Source organism: Podarcis melisellensis (genome assembly GCF_964234715.1).
Source record: "Podarcis melisellensis genome assembly, chromosome: 1".
Lineage (NCBI taxonomy): Eukaryota > Metazoa > Chordata > Lepidosauria > Squamata > Lacertidae > Podarcis > Podarcis melisellensis.
The window spans coordinates 79715028-79731638 of record NC_138528.1 but is presented as its reverse complement, the minus strand read 5'-3'; the positions used below and the strand labels follow the sequence as shown (position 1 = coordinate 79731638).

General features: G+C 46.4%; 3 protein-coding genes across 10 annotated transcripts in view; 1 reads left to right on the top strand and 2 right to left on the bottom strand.

Annotated features, from left to right (window-relative positions):
• The first annotated feature begins 525 nt into the window (after positions 1 to 525).
• The window catches only part of TMEM216 (transmembrane protein 216), a 22457-nt gene continuing 6371 nt past the window's right edge, over positions 526 to 16611 (top strand). The window contains exons 1-5 of one of the 4 annotated variants that reach the window (XM_081931320.1): positions 526 to 644; positions 1716 to 1817; positions 2048 to 2140; positions 3072 to 3273; positions 4340 to 4986. In XM_081931320.1, coding sequence (XP_081787446.1) covers positions 632 to 644; positions 1716 to 1817; positions 2048 to 2140; positions 3072 to 3273; positions 4340 to 4355 — 426 coding nt within the window. In that variant the 5' untranslated portion in view covers positions 526 to 631 and the 3' untranslated portion in view covers positions 4356 to 4986. Of the gene's footprint in view, positions 645 to 1678; positions 1818 to 2047; positions 2141 to 3071; positions 3274 to 4339; positions 4987 to 6113; positions 6133 to 16611 lie in introns of those variants that run through there. The other 3 variants (XR_014173267.1, XR_014173266.1, XM_081931319.1) reach the window with 3 other exon arrangements.
• On the bottom strand, positions 5341 to 13397 carry LOC309380580 (fascin-like). 2 transcript variants are annotated; one of them, XM_081930723.1, is made up of 8 exons: positions 12973 to 13397; positions 11949 to 12198; positions 11290 to 11337; positions 10158 to 10439; positions 9400 to 9518; positions 7270 to 7423; positions 6172 to 6345; positions 5341 to 5591 (listed from the first exon to the last, which is right to left on the bottom strand). In XM_081930723.1, the coding sequence occupies exons 1-8, from the start codon at positions 13276 to 13278 to the stop codon at positions 5392 to 5394; spliced, it is 1533 nt and encodes a 510-aa protein (XP_081786849.1). In that variant the 5' UTR covers positions 13279 to 13397; the 3' UTR covers positions 5341 to 5391. The 2 variants fall into 2 exon arrangements, with proteins under 2 accessions (XP_081786849.1, XP_081786850.1); XM_081930724.1 differs by lacking the exon at positions 11290 to 11337 and having other exon boundaries at positions 12973 to 13394.
• The window catches only part of CPSF7 (cleavage and polyadenylation specific factor 7), a 22415-nt gene continuing 20006 nt past the window's right edge, over positions 14203 to 16611 (bottom strand). For all 4 annotated transcript variants that reach the window (XM_081930848.1, XM_081930847.1, XM_081930850.1 and 1 more), the window contains one exon: positions 14203 to 16178. The gene's annotated coding sequence lies outside the window, so the exon portion shown is untranslated. The remainder of the gene's footprint in view (positions 16179 to 16611) is intronic.

Sequence of the window (16611 nt, the reverse complement as noted above, 5' to 3'; positions counted from 1 at the left end):
TGGATTTGGGAGTGGATTTTCGGATATATACGAGCTAAGTGCCATTTGGGCCATGTGAACTGAGCAATCCGAGGTGCTTTGTATGATGTGCGTGTGTGTATGTTGTCCCCGCTTCCCGGGGAAAAAAAGCTTGTAAAATCTAAAATAAAAATGTGCGTGTGAGGAAAGGGCGGAAGAAAAACGGGGCCGTTACATAACAAGCAAAGAAATAGGTGTCGCTCCTTGTCAGAAGGCGGGAGAACGGAGCCCCTGTGTTTATTTCCTGCCTCCACAACTCGCGTGGAGGAAGCGCGGGTAGAATTCATGGGTTACCATGGAGACGAGGCGACGCCGTCCCCGCTCGGAATCTGGGCCTCCGCCCCAAAGAGACGCGGCTCTGATATCCGGTAGCGCATGGAGCTTTTTGCCTTTCTAACGGGTCTTCCGGCACAAAGAGGCGAGGGATAGAGCGGCTCTGCTCTGCGTCCATTCGGTCTAACGTGCTGGGAGCGAGGGAGCGAGCGCGCGCCTCGCCAACCCAGACCTTTCTGCCTCCGCGAACGCTGCGCGCCACTCCGCCCTCTCCCGCTTCCGTGCCGTGAGCTCCGCCGGAAGTGGGTTTCCTGCGTAGCGGTTTCCATGGCGATGGAAGATGGCGCCTCGCAGTAAGTCGGGATCCTGGCAGGCAGCGTTCTAGGGTCCTGGGGGCTGCGAGGTCACGTGACCGCGACTGATCCCCGTGGAAGGCTCGGCTCTTCTTGATTCCCACCCCGCTCGCCCGTCCCGCCGCCCAGGACACCCCGAGCCCTGCAGCAGGGACGGGAACCGGGCTCCGGCTGCAGCCCGGCAGCGACGGCGGGGATCCGACGGCATCCCGCCAAGCGCTCCCCAGGCGGGAGGAATAGCCGGAGCGAAGGGGAAGGAGGCAGAGTGGCCCGCGGGTCCCCAGAGCCTGGTGCGGGGCCTCTTGGCTCACCCTCGCGCTGAGCTCCCTCAGAAAAACCATCCTGCCAGAGGAGGGTGGTAGACTCGGCACTACGTCCTGCGGGAGGCTGCCCCTTCGCAACCCACTCCTAGCATAAAGCTGCCCAAATAGGGGGTTTTGGACCCTCCCAAGGGGTTCAGATCGGTGGGTTAGGGTTTTTATTCTCTGCTGCTGGTTGGTTTCCCTTTGCCTGAGGTATGTTAGACCATGTGCTGAGGTTCCACGCTAAGCTGGTGAGGCCGCAGCATCCCAATTTTGAGCTCACAGCGTCCAGTGCAAATACAAGAAAGGGGAAATGGAGAGTGGCTGCACACAGGGCTTGTGTTTTCTGTCCTTGTCCAACCCAGTACAAATATTGGCGTCCCCTAATGGCTGTTGTCATCTCAGGGCTTCCATTTTGACAATCTTCACCTCGCACCGGTCTCTGTTGACTGAGTTTAGAACAGAACTGAGACCTTCTCATTGCTGCTTGGCTTCTTAGCAGCAGTTTCTGCTTGACTCACACCCTTTGCCCTGCTCCTTTCCGAGGGAAAACCCACCTTGGGATAGATTGGAACAAATGGCAGTCCTGGGAAAACCAGAATTGCCATTGGCTCTGATTCTGCTGGAAAGCAGGGGGACAAGATGAATTGTACATGAACCCTTATATAGTCTCTCAAGAAAGTTTGTACTGCTCCTCTTTGAGAGAAGATGAGAGTGGAACAACAAATGTGTACCCCATAGATAATCATGTTCTCGTTTCACCCCCTAGATCGCCAGCTCTCCTCCACCCCTCTGGAGATTCTCCTGTTCCTGAATGGCTGGTATTACGCAACATATTTTCTGCTGGAGATTTTCATATTTGTCTATAAAGGTGAGTCTTTGAAGGGATGATGTGTTTGGGTTGCCTGCAGAAGGTTTTTTTTACGCATTTACCTTGTGGCTCTCACCTGAAGAAAGTGAAAGAACAAAGTGGATAGTGTAATTATTTATTTCTCACCTAGCTGCTTGAGAGTTCACAGCCTTTTTCAGAACCATCCATGTCCCAGTGTTTGTTGCTCTGCTGTTCTCTTAATGCATATGTCCATTTCTGCACCCACTTAGGACTCCTGTTGCCCTACCCCTCTGCCAATTTGGCTTTGGACCTGATTATGCTTTTTCTCTATCTTGGGATTGAAGTGACCCGGATATTTTTTGGTGAGTATTCAATAAAAATGTTCTTACGAGTAGTGCACTCACCTGCCATTTTGTGAGCATCTTTGATGGCACTTGACCTGAAAAGATGACTCCTGGGGAAACCCAGCCAGATGGGCAGGATATGAATAAAATTTATTATTGTTGTTGTTGTTGTGGTTCACTCATTGATAAATTCTGCTTCTCCAACAGCAAAGGTGTTTGAGAGTAGAGTAGTTGAGCAGAGTGTAAATTGCTGACAGTGCCTTCACTCCCATCATTCCAGGCCTTCCTAATTATTCTGCTGAACTGGAATAGGTGCCTCCAATGAAATGATGCCCAAAGGCTGAAAAAGGGGCTCTGTGGTACATTCCCTAATTCGGGAGTAGGTAGGAGGCAAGACAACATTATGTGGGCGGAAATATGAGATCCCATTCATCCAGTCTGACTGTCCTTCCTGACCTGAGACTAGCTTATGAACTACAGTACAAATGTTAAATGCAAAACCTTATTCTCAGTTAAATGATTCTTGATTCAGGTAGATAGCTGTGTTGGTCTGATGCAGTTGAAATAAATAATAATAAAAAAAATTAAAAAAAAAATAAAAAATTGTTCACAGTCGTCAACAGGTTTACCATACCCATTGAGCCAATCACCCATCTCCTACTACCCTTCCGAGAAATACCCCACCCCACCTCCCATTCTATATAAAGGTCTAGTGACTTCTGTTTCAGTGTATCTGAAGAAGTGTGCATGCACACAAAAGCTTATACCCAGAACAAACTTAGTTGGTCTCAAAGGTGCTACTGGACAATTTTTTAACTTATTTAGTTAAATGAGAACTGATCCCTGAAAAGTAGAACTATTCATTTTGTGCCCTCAGATTCCAAATATTGTGGCTTTTATGCTGAACAGGTCTATGCATTTTCTTTTTCATATTTGCTGTGTACGGCAGGCTCAAAAGGGAACCTCTGTCAACGGAAAGTGCCACTTGCTATCAGTCTGGCTTTAACCTTTCCAGCAGCAGTGATGGCAGCCTATTATCTGCTGCTGCAGACTTATGCTCTGCGGCTGGAGGCCATCCTTAATGCTATCCTCCTCCTCTTCTATGCTGTGGAGCTGTTACTGGGTGTTCTCACTCTGGCTGCCTTCTCCAGGTACTTTACTTGCCTACCATTATGGTATTTTATGGAAATATTTTTTTATGTGCATTGATTAGATTTTGTTTTTTAAGACACTGACTGGTAATGTTGGGTTTAGTGCTAAGTGAAGTTTCAGGCTCGTGTGTGAGTCCCCATATCCTCTTCCTTTATGGCTGGGAGGACTTGGAAGGATTTACTTTCACTTTTAAATTCCCATTTAGCATCATGTTGGAACCAAGAATCCTGGTTTAAAACAACAAAAGTCCTGTGGCACATTAAAAAGCATCAAATTAGTTATGGCATAAGTTTTCATGGACTAGCTTAAGCTGTAATAAATGTGTTAGCTTAGCCTTGGACAATATTCAACCAAGTATCCACATTAGTGCAAGGATTATATTAGTACAGTGGGACTTCTGTGCCCTATGCCATTCCCAGAGCAGATTTAAGGGGCATGCAGGTGGGGAAAATGTTCAATTGCACAAGGAGAAATTTTTCTTCTTAGCGCTGTGTTGAATGCAAACCTTTCTGTTATACTCTCTGGAAATTGGTATACTGTAACTCTGATCAGTTTAAGAAGCCAAATTCATAACCCATAGTGTGAAGTTGATTTATTATGGCACTTACCAGAGTTTTAAACCAGGATTCCTAGTTCAGACATAATGCTAAGCTAGGATTCTTTAAAAGTAGAATTAAATAGAGAACATAAAATCCTGCTGAAGTCCTCCTTGGCTGTTGTGGGAGAACATGCAAGTTTGACGTTCTTTTTCTGATTGATTCAGGCTCAATGATGTAATGCTAAATTGCACAGGTGGCTTATCATATATTTATGTTGGTTGGATTATTTCTTCAAACAGGGGAATCAATGGAATAGAACATGGGCTCCCCAGATGTTGCTAGACAACTTCAATCATCACTGACTATTGGCCATGGTGGGAGTTGGATTCCAACATCTGGAGGGCTGCAGGTTCCCCATCCTTGGAATAGGTGTTCAGTCTGTTCCACTGTAAATTGGGTAAGAAGGCTGAGGTATTTGCCGTCGCTGTTTCTAAGATCCTCACGTTTCGCTCTCTATTTTCTGCAGCTTGGACTCTTACTGAGAACCTTTGTGGGCTGCAATGTATGGAACCGTGTGCTCTTCAGATTGGAGAGAGGCTGCATGAACCCTCCATTTCTGTGGCTGGAACAAGATGAGGTGTGGGTCCAATTCCCCCAATAAGCTGAAAGAAGGCGGCTCAACTTCTCATTTCAAGCTCATTCAGGTAGAGCACCATTAGCAGGGTCTCCAGTGTCTGGAAACAGTTTTCATGAGATGACAGACCCACCCACCCTAACTAAGCTTGCAATCCTCCTGGAGGGCGCTGATTGATCCATTCCAACGTTGTACCTTGGGTAATTGACTCTCGCAAGTCAAAAGACTATGGGCCAGTGAATGCCACCTAATAATCAGACTTTGCCTGCAGCTGGTGTGTCCTCTGAATTCCCCAGCGTGGTACATTCTAACAACTCAAGACTCTAGCATGTGTGCAGTGACTCAGGAGGGCAGTCTTGCTCATCCTCCCTAATTGTTGTGTTACCTCCTGTGCCCTCTTCCTGAATGGGGGTAGGGATAAGGGCAGCAGGCCTTGTGCCGCTTCCCCCCAAATCAGTGTTGTTATTGGTGTGTATTGATAATTTGTGATACTTGGTTTTCTACTGCATCCTTGGAATAAATATTTATTTTTAAACTACTGTAGCTATGTGGAGCTTCAGACAAACATTGGTACGCTGGAAGAACAACAGTGCTCCTAGAAGCATGGGGAACCCCTCTTGGGCTGAAGAGAGGTACACATCTTTAAGATAACTGAGGCTTTGCAAATCATCCTAGCTGCATGAAGGCAGTTCAGAAGGGACCTCATAGGCACAGAAAGTTTTTGCATAAGGAAATTCACATGAAAGGGTCCTGGCTTGGGTCTGCTGTAGGTAGCAGAGCTTTCATTTAGAGTTCAAGTATGCCCTGTGTGAGGGAGGATCTACGGAGGAAGGGTCATTTCCAAGAGGTCCAACACATGGGCCAATTGGGCATCAGTTGAGATAAGCATGAAGTAAGCCCACACAGAAAAAGTTTATTGGTGGGAAGAGCAAGGTCAGATGCTCTCAGAAATGGAACAGTGTTGCTCCAGATGCGTCTGAAGCCCCTGCCCATAGTCGGCCTCCTTGCTCAGCCACAAAAAACTTGTTGTTGGGTGCTTTGATGATCAGGCAGCTGGAGGATGCAAACTGGATGGTGAAATTGCTGGGACGGTCACTGTTTACCAAGATTTGTCCATCGTTATCCAGAGCCCAGTACTTGCTGCCTGCAAGTCAAGTGGCAGAATTAGTGGAAGGAAGGGTGAGGGTCAGGGAAGGTAGAGGCGTGGCAAGACCAGCTCTTGGATCTCTCCGACTTTTACGAGGTAAAAGAATCACAGGTAATTGGGATGTGCTTGTCATGGCAATACTAGGTATGGTTTAGAAAGAAACCATGTATAAAGTGAAAACATGACCGACACCTAGAATAATAAGGGACCCAAGGGTCATCTAGTCCAACGCCCTGAAACACAGGAATCACAGCTAAATCAACCATGACAGATGGCCATCCAACCTGAACAGTAGTTTATCCTTAATTGGGCCTAGGAAACTATTGTCCAGGGGTCATGGAGCAAAACAAATGGCAAAGGGGGGGAAATAGTGATGATGCGCTCTCTTGCATTGTTTTGGTTTGGGAAAGCAAGTTTTGGCTCCCTCTTATGGCTACGTATAAACTAGGCTTGTTTTTATAAAAATCCTTTGATGGCAGCTCCCATTTATGAGTAGGTCATGTTTCTCTCGCAACACAGATACTAGGAGACCCCAACCCCTTGGAATATACTTAGTCCCACCTGGAAACATACTAACCAACTTGGAAGTTGTAGTAGCCTTCCTCGGTGAGCGACAGGCTGCTGGCAACATAGCTGACGCAGTTCCCTTCCAACTTCCTCATGTCAGAACACAGACCCACGTAGCCGGCATCACTGTGCAGGACAAGCAGTGGCCGGTTCACCAGCACCAGCAGGAAATCTTCACTCTTCCCTGAAGGTACAAGGGAAACCTTTAGCATTGGCCGCACCTGGCTTTCAAAGAGAACTCTTTTGCCACCCTTCCTTTTGCTCTCAAGAGGGAATCAGCTCCCCAGGGAAAGTCAACCTCAGTGCTAAAGATCAGGAGAAATCGCCCCACACTGAGAAGCCAGGCTGCGTGTTGTAACAGGGGCCCAGAATTCACAATGTCTCCCTCTAGTCTTTCTGACTTGATTCAAGGTGCTGCTTATGGCACAGAAAGCTTTTAATGGCTTGGACTTCAAATACTGTTCTTCCCTTGGGTTTTATCCCGATTTCTACTGTCAGTGACATTTGCCCCAAAGTTCATTCAAGTAACCACTATGGACAACAACTGCACAGCTATTTCTGGTGGTGGTTTTCCCCAAACTGGAACTCATTCTCTGACTGCTTCCCAGATCATATTACAGAAGCAGTGTCAACCTACTTGGTATGCAGTTCTGGGGGCCAGAATTATATGCACAGAGGGGCAGTGTTTTAGTGAGTCTTAGGGTGTTTTTTTCTCTTTCATCTAGGCTGTATTTGTAGTGATGTTAGCTACTCCAAAGTGTAAGGAAGGGAGTGTAAACAGAACTCATTCCACCTTGCAGGAGCAAGATTATGAAAGTTTTGGTTGCTGGTTTCCAACAAGAAGCCCTTGAGGTGTCTAAAAAGCCATTTCATGGGATGAGCTTAAGGTTGGCTCCCCATGTTCCAATTTTATATCCAGGGACAGCTTGGTTTCTGTGCATACACTTTCCCCACATTATTCCTCTAGAAGGCTATCTAGGAACTTAGGGCAAGGCTGTCGCTTCCCTTTCCCTTTCCCCTAGAACTACCTAAAACTAATTTTCAGCTGGCAGTGTGCAGTGTGCAGTCTCTCTTCCCACCCTAAGAGAAGCTCTCTACCAACTTGTACCTGCAGCTTTGGGAATTGCCAGGAGCTGTCCATTGGGCCGCATGGACACTTGCTTGTCTGCTATGCGGAGACACACCTTTTGGTCTTGGTACTGGATGTCGAACCAGACATTCCTGTCCTGTTTAGTATTGCTGTTAATACAGTCATTAGGACCCTGCAAAAGACAGGATGCATTCGTTGGAAAGTGCTTTTTGTGCTTTCAGCTAACTTTGTCTGATAGAAACCTCCTGCTGCAGTCCCTTTATCAGCTACATTCTGAGATCCATGTTGATATATTTTCAGTGGAAGGTATTGGGTGCTGCATCAAGACTGAGAATCCCATTGTGGTGGGTGATGCAACACAAGAGTACAGCAATGCATGAGCATCTCAATACCAGGGAGGTTAGTCCAGCAGTAAAGGTAAAGGGACCCCTGACCATTAGGTCCAGTCATGACAGACTCTGGGGTTGCGGCGCTCATCTCACTTTATTGGCCAAGGGAGCCGGCGTACAGCTTCCCAGTCATGTGGCCAGCATGACTAAGCCGCTTCTGGCGAATCAGAGCAGCGCACGGAAACGCTGTTTACCTTCCCGCCGGAGCGGTACCTATTTATCTACTTGCACTTTGACATGCTTTTGAACTGCTAGGTTGGCAGGAGCAGGGACCGAGCAACGGGAGCTCACCTCATCGTGGGGATTCAAACCGCCGACCTTCTGATCAGCAAGTCCTAGGCTCTGTGGTTTAACCGACAGCGCCACCCGCATCCAGCAGTAGTTACCTCCAAAAGTGGAGGGTTTCTAGCATCAGCAAGATAGGGATGGTGGTGGACCTTGGATTTATTCAAAGCCACTTTCTTGTTGACTTCACACTTCAAGTTGCACTATGTGAACCATAGCCCAGACTGAAGCCAAACTATTAAGATTTCTAAATGGTATGTTAGATGTAGACAGTATAAGTTTTGAAGCACAACAAAAGTCTGTAAAATTTCTGACCATGGTCCATAGCAGATAGTGTATGTGCACACCATGAACAACAATGCAGCCAGAAGATCATCTTTTTTTACTCCCAGGTAAGTGAATAGCAGACCTGAAAAAGATGTCTCCAGCCCTCCAGGCTTAAGCAGTTAGCTTTCTCTTAAGAGGTTGTTCAGGAAGTTGTGCATTCCTACTGCACTCTTACATATTTCATCTGTGGCAGGGATGAGAAACCTGAGGCCCTGAAGATGTTGGAGTAATAACTGCCAGCCAATGATCAAGGACAATAGGCATTTGAGTACAACAACTCAAGAGCCACAGGTTCTCCATCCTCAGTGTACAAAAAACAATTTTTCACTTTTCCACAAGGAGGATTGTGTATAATGCCCTGCTTTGCTTTGTAGAATAGAGTAACTCCCCCCCCCCACACACTAAAGTTGACAAAAATGTTTTGGAAAAGGACTGAGACAGTCCTTACTAACATTAACAAACAAGTCCAGGACCAAGAGCTATCTACTGCTATTTAACAAGCCTCCTTTTATCAGTTCCCTGCTTGCTATATTATTATCCTCTTGATTTGCAGCCTGCCTTTCTGTATTAATACACACACGGCGCAGATATATCTTCTTCATCTGGGGAGTGTTGGTGAGCACCTGAGGTGGCAAAGCCTCTACTACATCAAGTTTCAAGCTTAAGTCGTTTTGTTTTTTGAACCAGGCCACAATTTTTGTGAATGCTCGCAGCCAAGTGTCGAGGATGCAGCTCACCCACCTCCTTGCTCACATTTAAAAGAATTCCAGATTGAGTTGGTGCACCACAATCTGGGCACAGATGTATCCAGTGGAGGCTGATCCACTTGGGCAAAAGGGGCCCTGCCCTACCATCCTCACTCTGCCTTTGATCAGTCCCCACATTCTCACAACCAGTCGTGGGGTGGGACTGCCTGTCAGCTTCCTCCCTCCTTAGTCTCAGTGTTGCTCATTGTAGAATATAGTCGGAAGGAGGTTGGGGACAAGACTGGAATGAGTGGCTGTGGCTGAAAAAAGCCTGGGGTTTTCTGCATGCAAAGCAGGTGCTCTACCACCTACGAGCTGCCGTCCTTCTCCGTAGTTAGGAAACATAGTTAGGTCCTGCCTGATCACTGCTGTTCCTCGTAACGCGTGGCAGGCACACTCACCAAGGACATATATGCGCCGCTGTGGCTGCGGAAGCAGACCTTCTTTGTGGTGTCATCAAACAGCACCTGGAAGATCTCTGTGTTGCCAACAGCCATAGCATTGGCGTAGAGATCAGCACCTGCAGGGGGCAGGGAAGAAACACCCTAAGTTAGCATTCCTACATATGCCATTGCCCACTCCTTGCAGGCTGAAATCAGTGTTTTGTGGATTGAAAGAGGAAAACATCGTGCAGAGAATGAGGGCACTGTCTGTGTGTCAACTGACCTAGGATCATTTGGACCTTCCTATCTTTATCTTTGGAGGCAGGCTGGTTTAAGAGCACAAAACGTCACGTGCAAGCTTCCCTAGCACTTCTGTCACACCACTTTTAATAAGAAATGCTGTGGGTTTTTTCAGGGACCGTAATCTTACTGGATCCTTGCTACTTCAATTGTATGTGCACTTTTCCTGCTTCTTACTTCTGCACGCTCTCTTCATCCATCTTGCCTCTGATGTCCCAGCATCTAAGCTTACCTACCTTCTAAGAACTCCTCCCAGCCTTCACCCTGCCTCCTGAGTCAGTCTTATCTCAGTTTTACCCAACCAAACTGACAACTGCCCCATTGCTTGCAGAATGTGGACTACCACTGTGCCTCATTTTCCGAGCAGGTGGAATGATCACAAACATTCTATCTCATCAGACAGGAACAGCCAATCAGCTTCAGAGGCTTCACAAAGTGCAATGCAATATAGATAGTGCTGTTTTCTCCTGACTTACCTGGCCTGCAGCAAATGAACTTGTTAGTAGAAGAAGAGCGCATAGAGACCTGGGCAGGGCTAGATTCCATGCTGAAGAGTTCCTCCCGTCCAGGTTTGTCCATCTTTACGGTTCTCATGCTACCCTCTCGCCCAGTCAAGTACTTTCCCTCCTCATCCCGCAGAGCGACCAAGCCGCCATGCACCTCCAGGGAGTACAACGTTTGTGGGGTAACATCTGGCACCAGTGAGCCATTGGAAGCCAACAGTTTGCCAGCCCCATTCCTCAATCCATACTTCTTTGCTGGAGACAAAGGCGAGAGAAATGAGAGGTTGACAGCAGCTTGATGTTTAGTCCTGGAAAACAATCTTCAAATCAACTGTCTTACAAAGTAGCATCAGAGTTGATGCTTGTTTCACTGCAGAATTGCCACACAGGCCCACCCTGCCTGCAGTTCCAAACACCAACCCTTTAGAGTACCCTAGTCCTGTTCGCCCTTAACATTTCCCATTGTATTTCCCTTGCCCAGAATCTCATATATCATTTGTACATGTGTGTAAACAGCCCCCTGTGCTTTGTTCTGATGGGCAAGTTGACGTTCATTGGGTCTCAGCTTTGTACAGCGTTGGTGGTGCTGACACTGCATTTGTTTCCTCGTAGATTACACCCTATTTTTCTTGCATAGTTACTTTGGGGGTTTATGTGTGTGCTTGATAAAGCTAGAGGCCATTGCCCCAACCCAGGTATAGTGAGATGTGCCATGGGCACATGCAGGCTGAGATTGGGATTGAAGTAATGTTCTCATCTGCACTAATACACACCTTTATCCATAATACATGTGTGTTTTAAAAACTGGTTGTATTAGATTCTTTAGCCTAGTGTGCAATTTCACTTAAAAGTGTGTGTGAGAGAGTGGGGAACCTCCAACATTAATACGGTCAGGAAAGAGGATTTGCACTTGGAAACTTCTCTGTACAGACAATTCCCTTTCTTGTCTTATTTGGAAAGTTTGCACTGGTGTCTAACTTACCAGAAAGTCTTGCATAGGGCAATTAGTAGTTCTAAGAATTACCCAAGCTAATTAATGATGTTAAGGAAACCAAAATTCCTGCCAGCCACAGTGACTTCTTGGGTAAACAGAATTTGAATTCACCTGGTATGTATGGGGAAAATTGCCTTCTCTCACCATTGGACTCCAGACCTATTGGAGGAGATGCAAATGACTCAAACTGAACTTTTTCACACATCAATAACAGAGGACTATCTTAGAAGGTTCTTGGGTGGCTTTTGGATAGAGATGTGTAAATAAGGCAGTGTCACTCAAACTTTTTGAATTAAGACCTTCCACTTAGAAGCACTTACTGCCTTCCCAGGCCACCCCACCCACCTGTAGCACTTAGAAATCCTCATGTATAGGTAAAATCACAAGCAGACAAACATCTGTAGAATAAAGTAGCAACTTTCTCACTGTGAGAGGAGAAAGCCTGTGACCGGTACAGACTTTCTCCATCTCTCAAATTTCTCAAGTCTTTCCAGGTGTTCAGACTTACCCCAGGTGTCTGCTCCATAGTTGGAGAGGATAACAGAAAACTTTAAACAATCCTTAGTTCAGAAGAAGCAACTTTCTTGTTAGTATGGTAGCTATAAGTCCTCATCTGCAACTGTGTCTGTGTGTGAGAAACCCTACAGCAGAATTTTTTGCTTCTTTAACACGCTCCCCCCAAAAAGGGGGGGGGGAGATGTGTGTTACAGTATTAGAGAGAAAAATGCACATATCAATTGAAAACAAAATAGGAAAATGCCACCACCCACCTCTGAAATCATAGTAGATAGTGATGACTGATTCAGCTCCCCAGGGCATGTCACGGTCACAGCGCAGCACCCCTGTTTTATCATCACACCGCACATAACGCTTCCTGTTGGGGTTGTACATGGCAACATTGGGGTGCACAGCCAGGTGGAGGGTCCATTTTTCAGTTTCGGTGGCAGCCTGGGCAAAGCAAGTGACGTTGTCCTCTGCTCCACCCAGGTAGCGCTTGGACTGTTCATTTTGCAAGGACACCTGCAGGGAGGGAAGGATGTCTGGTCAGCTACATTGCCCAAGACAAGAAAAGCAGGAACAGTCTCAATGAGAGCAAAGAACACGGCAGAATAACATTCAGGTATCATTACACCAATTACGTTACACCTTTGGGCTTATGGAGTTGCCATGATCACCCAAGTTCCATTGTGCAACAGTTGTTTCCAGTTGTGGATGGGAAGTGGCTAGGGCACCTTGAAGGATACACCAGGCACAGGGACTCAAATAAGCTATTCAAACACATTCTCTCCCCTTCAGCCCATAGTGGCTGACTATCATACTGTTTGGCCGACAGGGGCAAAGAGCTTTGGCTCATGTGACTGGCTTCCCAAGGAGACCATGGGGGTGGGGTGGGGGAAGTCCAGGGACATTTTACACTCTTCCTGATGCACTTTACAGGAATCTGCTGCCTGGACTTACCCATAAGAATCTAAAAACTTGCACACTAAGAAAAGACCCTGCTTCTCACCACAGCAAACTAGTCTGCAAATCAAGCTCAATTCTGCCCTCATTTCTGCCTCTTAATTGTAAAAAACATTTGTAAGCAAAACAAGAGGCCCACATTTGGGCAATAGCGGAATAGGCCCTATTGAGGCCCTATTGAGGCAACTTTAAGCATTGTTTTCCTACCTTCTGCCCTCCGTCTCACCCACCCAACCACACCCAACCCTCTTTGTCCAGAATTCCAGCCCGATAATATCGGACATAAGCTACACTTGAGAGATAGGATGCTTGTGCCTGGGTGAGAGACAGCACCTTGCCATCTGGATACTGATGCAAGAGAAAGAAGGTCTGAGGCCCTGGTTTGTCCTGGTCACAGGTGACTTTTCCATTTGCGTCAGCCGCCAAGTAGCGTTTCAGTGCACTGATCAGGTGAAGCTTTTGGCCAGCCCCTTCTCCTGGGCCAGCTGCCCCAGCTCCCTGTGGGCTCACAAACTGCAGTACCCACAACTGGCGAGGCTTCAGTTGCTTGCCTGTGGCTGCCACCTGGAAACGGAAAGGTTCAGCAGTCAGGTACCGGTTGGCCGCATTAACAAGGCCAAATTCTAGTGAGTATGTCATGGTGAGAATAACAAGAGACTTGAATGGTACCCATTCATCAGACCAGTTATCTGGGCTCACTTGAGATTAATCCTGGTCCCTTAGATCACAATCATCACCTAGCAACCAGGTAAACCCACCCACTCAGCATGAAGCCCCTCCCACAGACTGTTCACCACTCAAGCTGCATTCTGAAAGTACTACCACCTCACCCGCCAGTCACAGGCAAATGCCCTTGTATGACAAACCTTCAGGAAGGTGAAACACAAACCATCTGGGCAAGCCTATGATCCCCAGAAACATTTCACTGAATACCACTAGCAATCAGGACAATATTCTTGTAACTGAACCTTTTCCTGCCATAGACAGAAAGCCCTTATATGCTATTATATTTCCTTGCCTGTAATATTCAATTTCACGCGAAAGGCACAATCCCCTTTCAAAGGGTTTGAGTTTCATCTGTTTCCACCGTGGCTTCATTTCCCCATCTCTGTTCAGCATAATGCTTATCCCTTTTTATGAAACCTGTGATTTCTGTTCACGTTTTCCAGAGCAAATATTTTTTAAAGGAGCTACTTAAAATGATGCTGAGCATCGAATCTTCATTCAGTGTACTGATTTCACACTGGCAGAAATTCTCAAGGGTCTCAAATCTTTCCTTGGCTTGCTACCAGACACTCCCCTTTAAATGGAGATGACTGAGAGATAGAAGCTTTTAAAAAATCATTTTAATCTGTGTACATAAAGTGGGTTTGGAACTAGTTTAGCAATACATAAAACCATGGCTGTACAAGGGCTACTACCCAGCCAAAATATGGCACCTGTCTTATCTATCTATCTTCTTTTCCATCCCCCCCTGCTCATATTTAGTGGAGATTCTAGAAAACAGCTCACCCAGGATTCAAAATAGTTACAAAATGAAAAGAAGCCATACAATGCAGTATAAAAGATTGACAATATCATCAAGTTTATTACACAATTTCCAACCTATCAGAAAAAGACAAACAAATCAAATCACGAAGAACAGGGGTGGGTGAGTTGAGAGGAACCAAGGCTATGTTTCTGTTGTTCCATTTCTTTCTTTTCTTACTTCCATTATTTCAAAACAAACTAAAAATGTCCATTATGTAAAAAGCAACTTTTCCAATCATCAATTTTTAATATATTTTACAGTTTAAGTTGTCACTCCATTGCTTACACAACTTTCCCCGTTTTATTTTTTTTAAAAACCACATTTAGAGCTGAGCACCTCTGTGATCAACAGTACAAAAGGAGGTGCCACATCACACAAGAACATCCTTTGCCAGACACCACCCCCTCCGCCTTAGTCCACAATATTGTTCTGTGAGACAAAACAGGGTCCTTCTACAAGGGAGGCTTCACCATGCAGCTGAACAATCACATTAAGTGTTCATGAACACAACAGATGCTTGGCCTCACCACCGAGATCCAGTTGCTGGAGACTGCATATTCCAGGGTGTAACGTGTTACCTTGATTTTAAGTAACTGGGTGCTCAGGCTAGGATGGAGCAATGAAAGCTGAAAATGAACACCCGAAGGGTTGCAACTCAAAGATGAGAGCTTAATCAAGAACTCTGCAGGTGCTTTTGTCCCATAATGCTCCGAACAAGCAGGTTTTTGCTGCAACTGGTCTCAAAGGGCTGCCTGGTGACTAGAGTGGCTCCAGAAACCCTACTTACGATTACATAACACGGCTAAATATGGTGGTGTGAAGAGACGCCTCCCACTGTCTCTAATCGTCTCCCTAGACTGGCATGCCAGAGATCAGTGAGGTATGGTGCTATCTGAAGCAAACTCATGAGTGAACCACTCCAAAAAGGAACTCCTTTTAAAAGGAGGCTGGGGCCAAGGAAAGCTCTGGACCTTAAATCAACACGTTCAACAAGTACATCACATAGAATTTTAAAAATGCTTAGGGTGTGCTGCATTCGGTAACTTCCAGGTAGCCCCAGCTTGACTTTGCCCCGTTCCATTCTATGGTCTCCGTTCACAACACTTCCTCTACAACAAGGAAGGCGGCAATCTGGGAGGGGCTGGCCCCAGAAACAAAGGTTTACATCAGAAGTTACAACTGGAGCAGCTATTGCATGAAACAAAGCGAGGAAAATGGTTAGCAAATCAGTGGAAAGCGGACCTGCAGTAGCCAGATCTATTTTTTAAGGGAGATTCAACGTTGCGAGCTGGTTGACCAACGGAGGCCCCTCTAGAAGAAGCCAGGTAGAAAGGAGGTGACATTTTCCCGCAACTAAAGGAGGAAGGGAGAAGAGGGGTGACCCGAAGAAGCAGCCAGCCTGCCTTCCATCCTAGCAGGGAAATACTGTTTTCTAAGCTGTGTACAACGGTGCTGGAGGGCGAGACTGAAGCTGCTTTGGAAAAAGGATCAGATTTAAGGAGGAATGGATGCCTCGATGCCTAAGAAAACAATGCAGTGTGGACCGTGGACACGAGTTCCGGGGAGAATAGGGTCAGACATCTCATACTGTGCTGAAGCACCAGTTTTTCTCGCAGGAGACGAGCTGGATGGGCTCCTTCCCCAGTGCTCCTAAAAAAGCCACGGAAAGGAAAGAGGCGAGAGACCTCTGTGGAAAGCACCATTCTCTTTGGGTCCAAGAATCCATGGATTGAAGTGGCCCCCTGGTCACGGTGGCTCAGACAACCAACCCCCCCCCCTCCAAGTCATTCAGTGCTTCTCCATCAAGCAGCAGCAACAGCACACAGGCAGAGCTCAGGTTCCAATACCATGGTGTGCCAGATGGAGTTCTGCAGGCAAAGTCCCTTCCAAGGGGTCCGGAAAGAGCAGAGGGCAGTGGGAAGGAGGGGGTGGAGAAGCCTCCATATTTTAGTCTTGATTAAGGAGAGGAGATCAGAGTCCATAAAAACACTGAATGCTTCCCACGCTCCTAAAAAGAGACAAAACAAAATTGGAAACGCTAGTAAGTTCTATAGCACTTTAAAAGAGGTTTGTTGAGAATTTTGCCCATTAACCCTGGACTGTAACTCCATGGGGAATTCAGAGTTATTTCCACATGCAATAGGGAACCAAAGCTACAGGCTTGTGTTAGCTCATGGTTGAACTGGACTAGACTCAGCACTTTATCCACTGAATCAAACTTACTCTCAAGTCAGACTCATCGCCACCTTAGGTGCTAGTCACATTCATAAAGCAAAGAGGGTGGTGAGATTGCAAGGCTATGTTCTACTTATTTTTGTAGTTTCTACTCCACTTTTTATTCCAGGGCACCCAAGGCAGATTGCCACTGGAAAAAATTGGCTGATTTTCAAGTTAGAGAAGTTATTCTACCAATACTAGTCTGTGATGCCCCTCTTGAAATA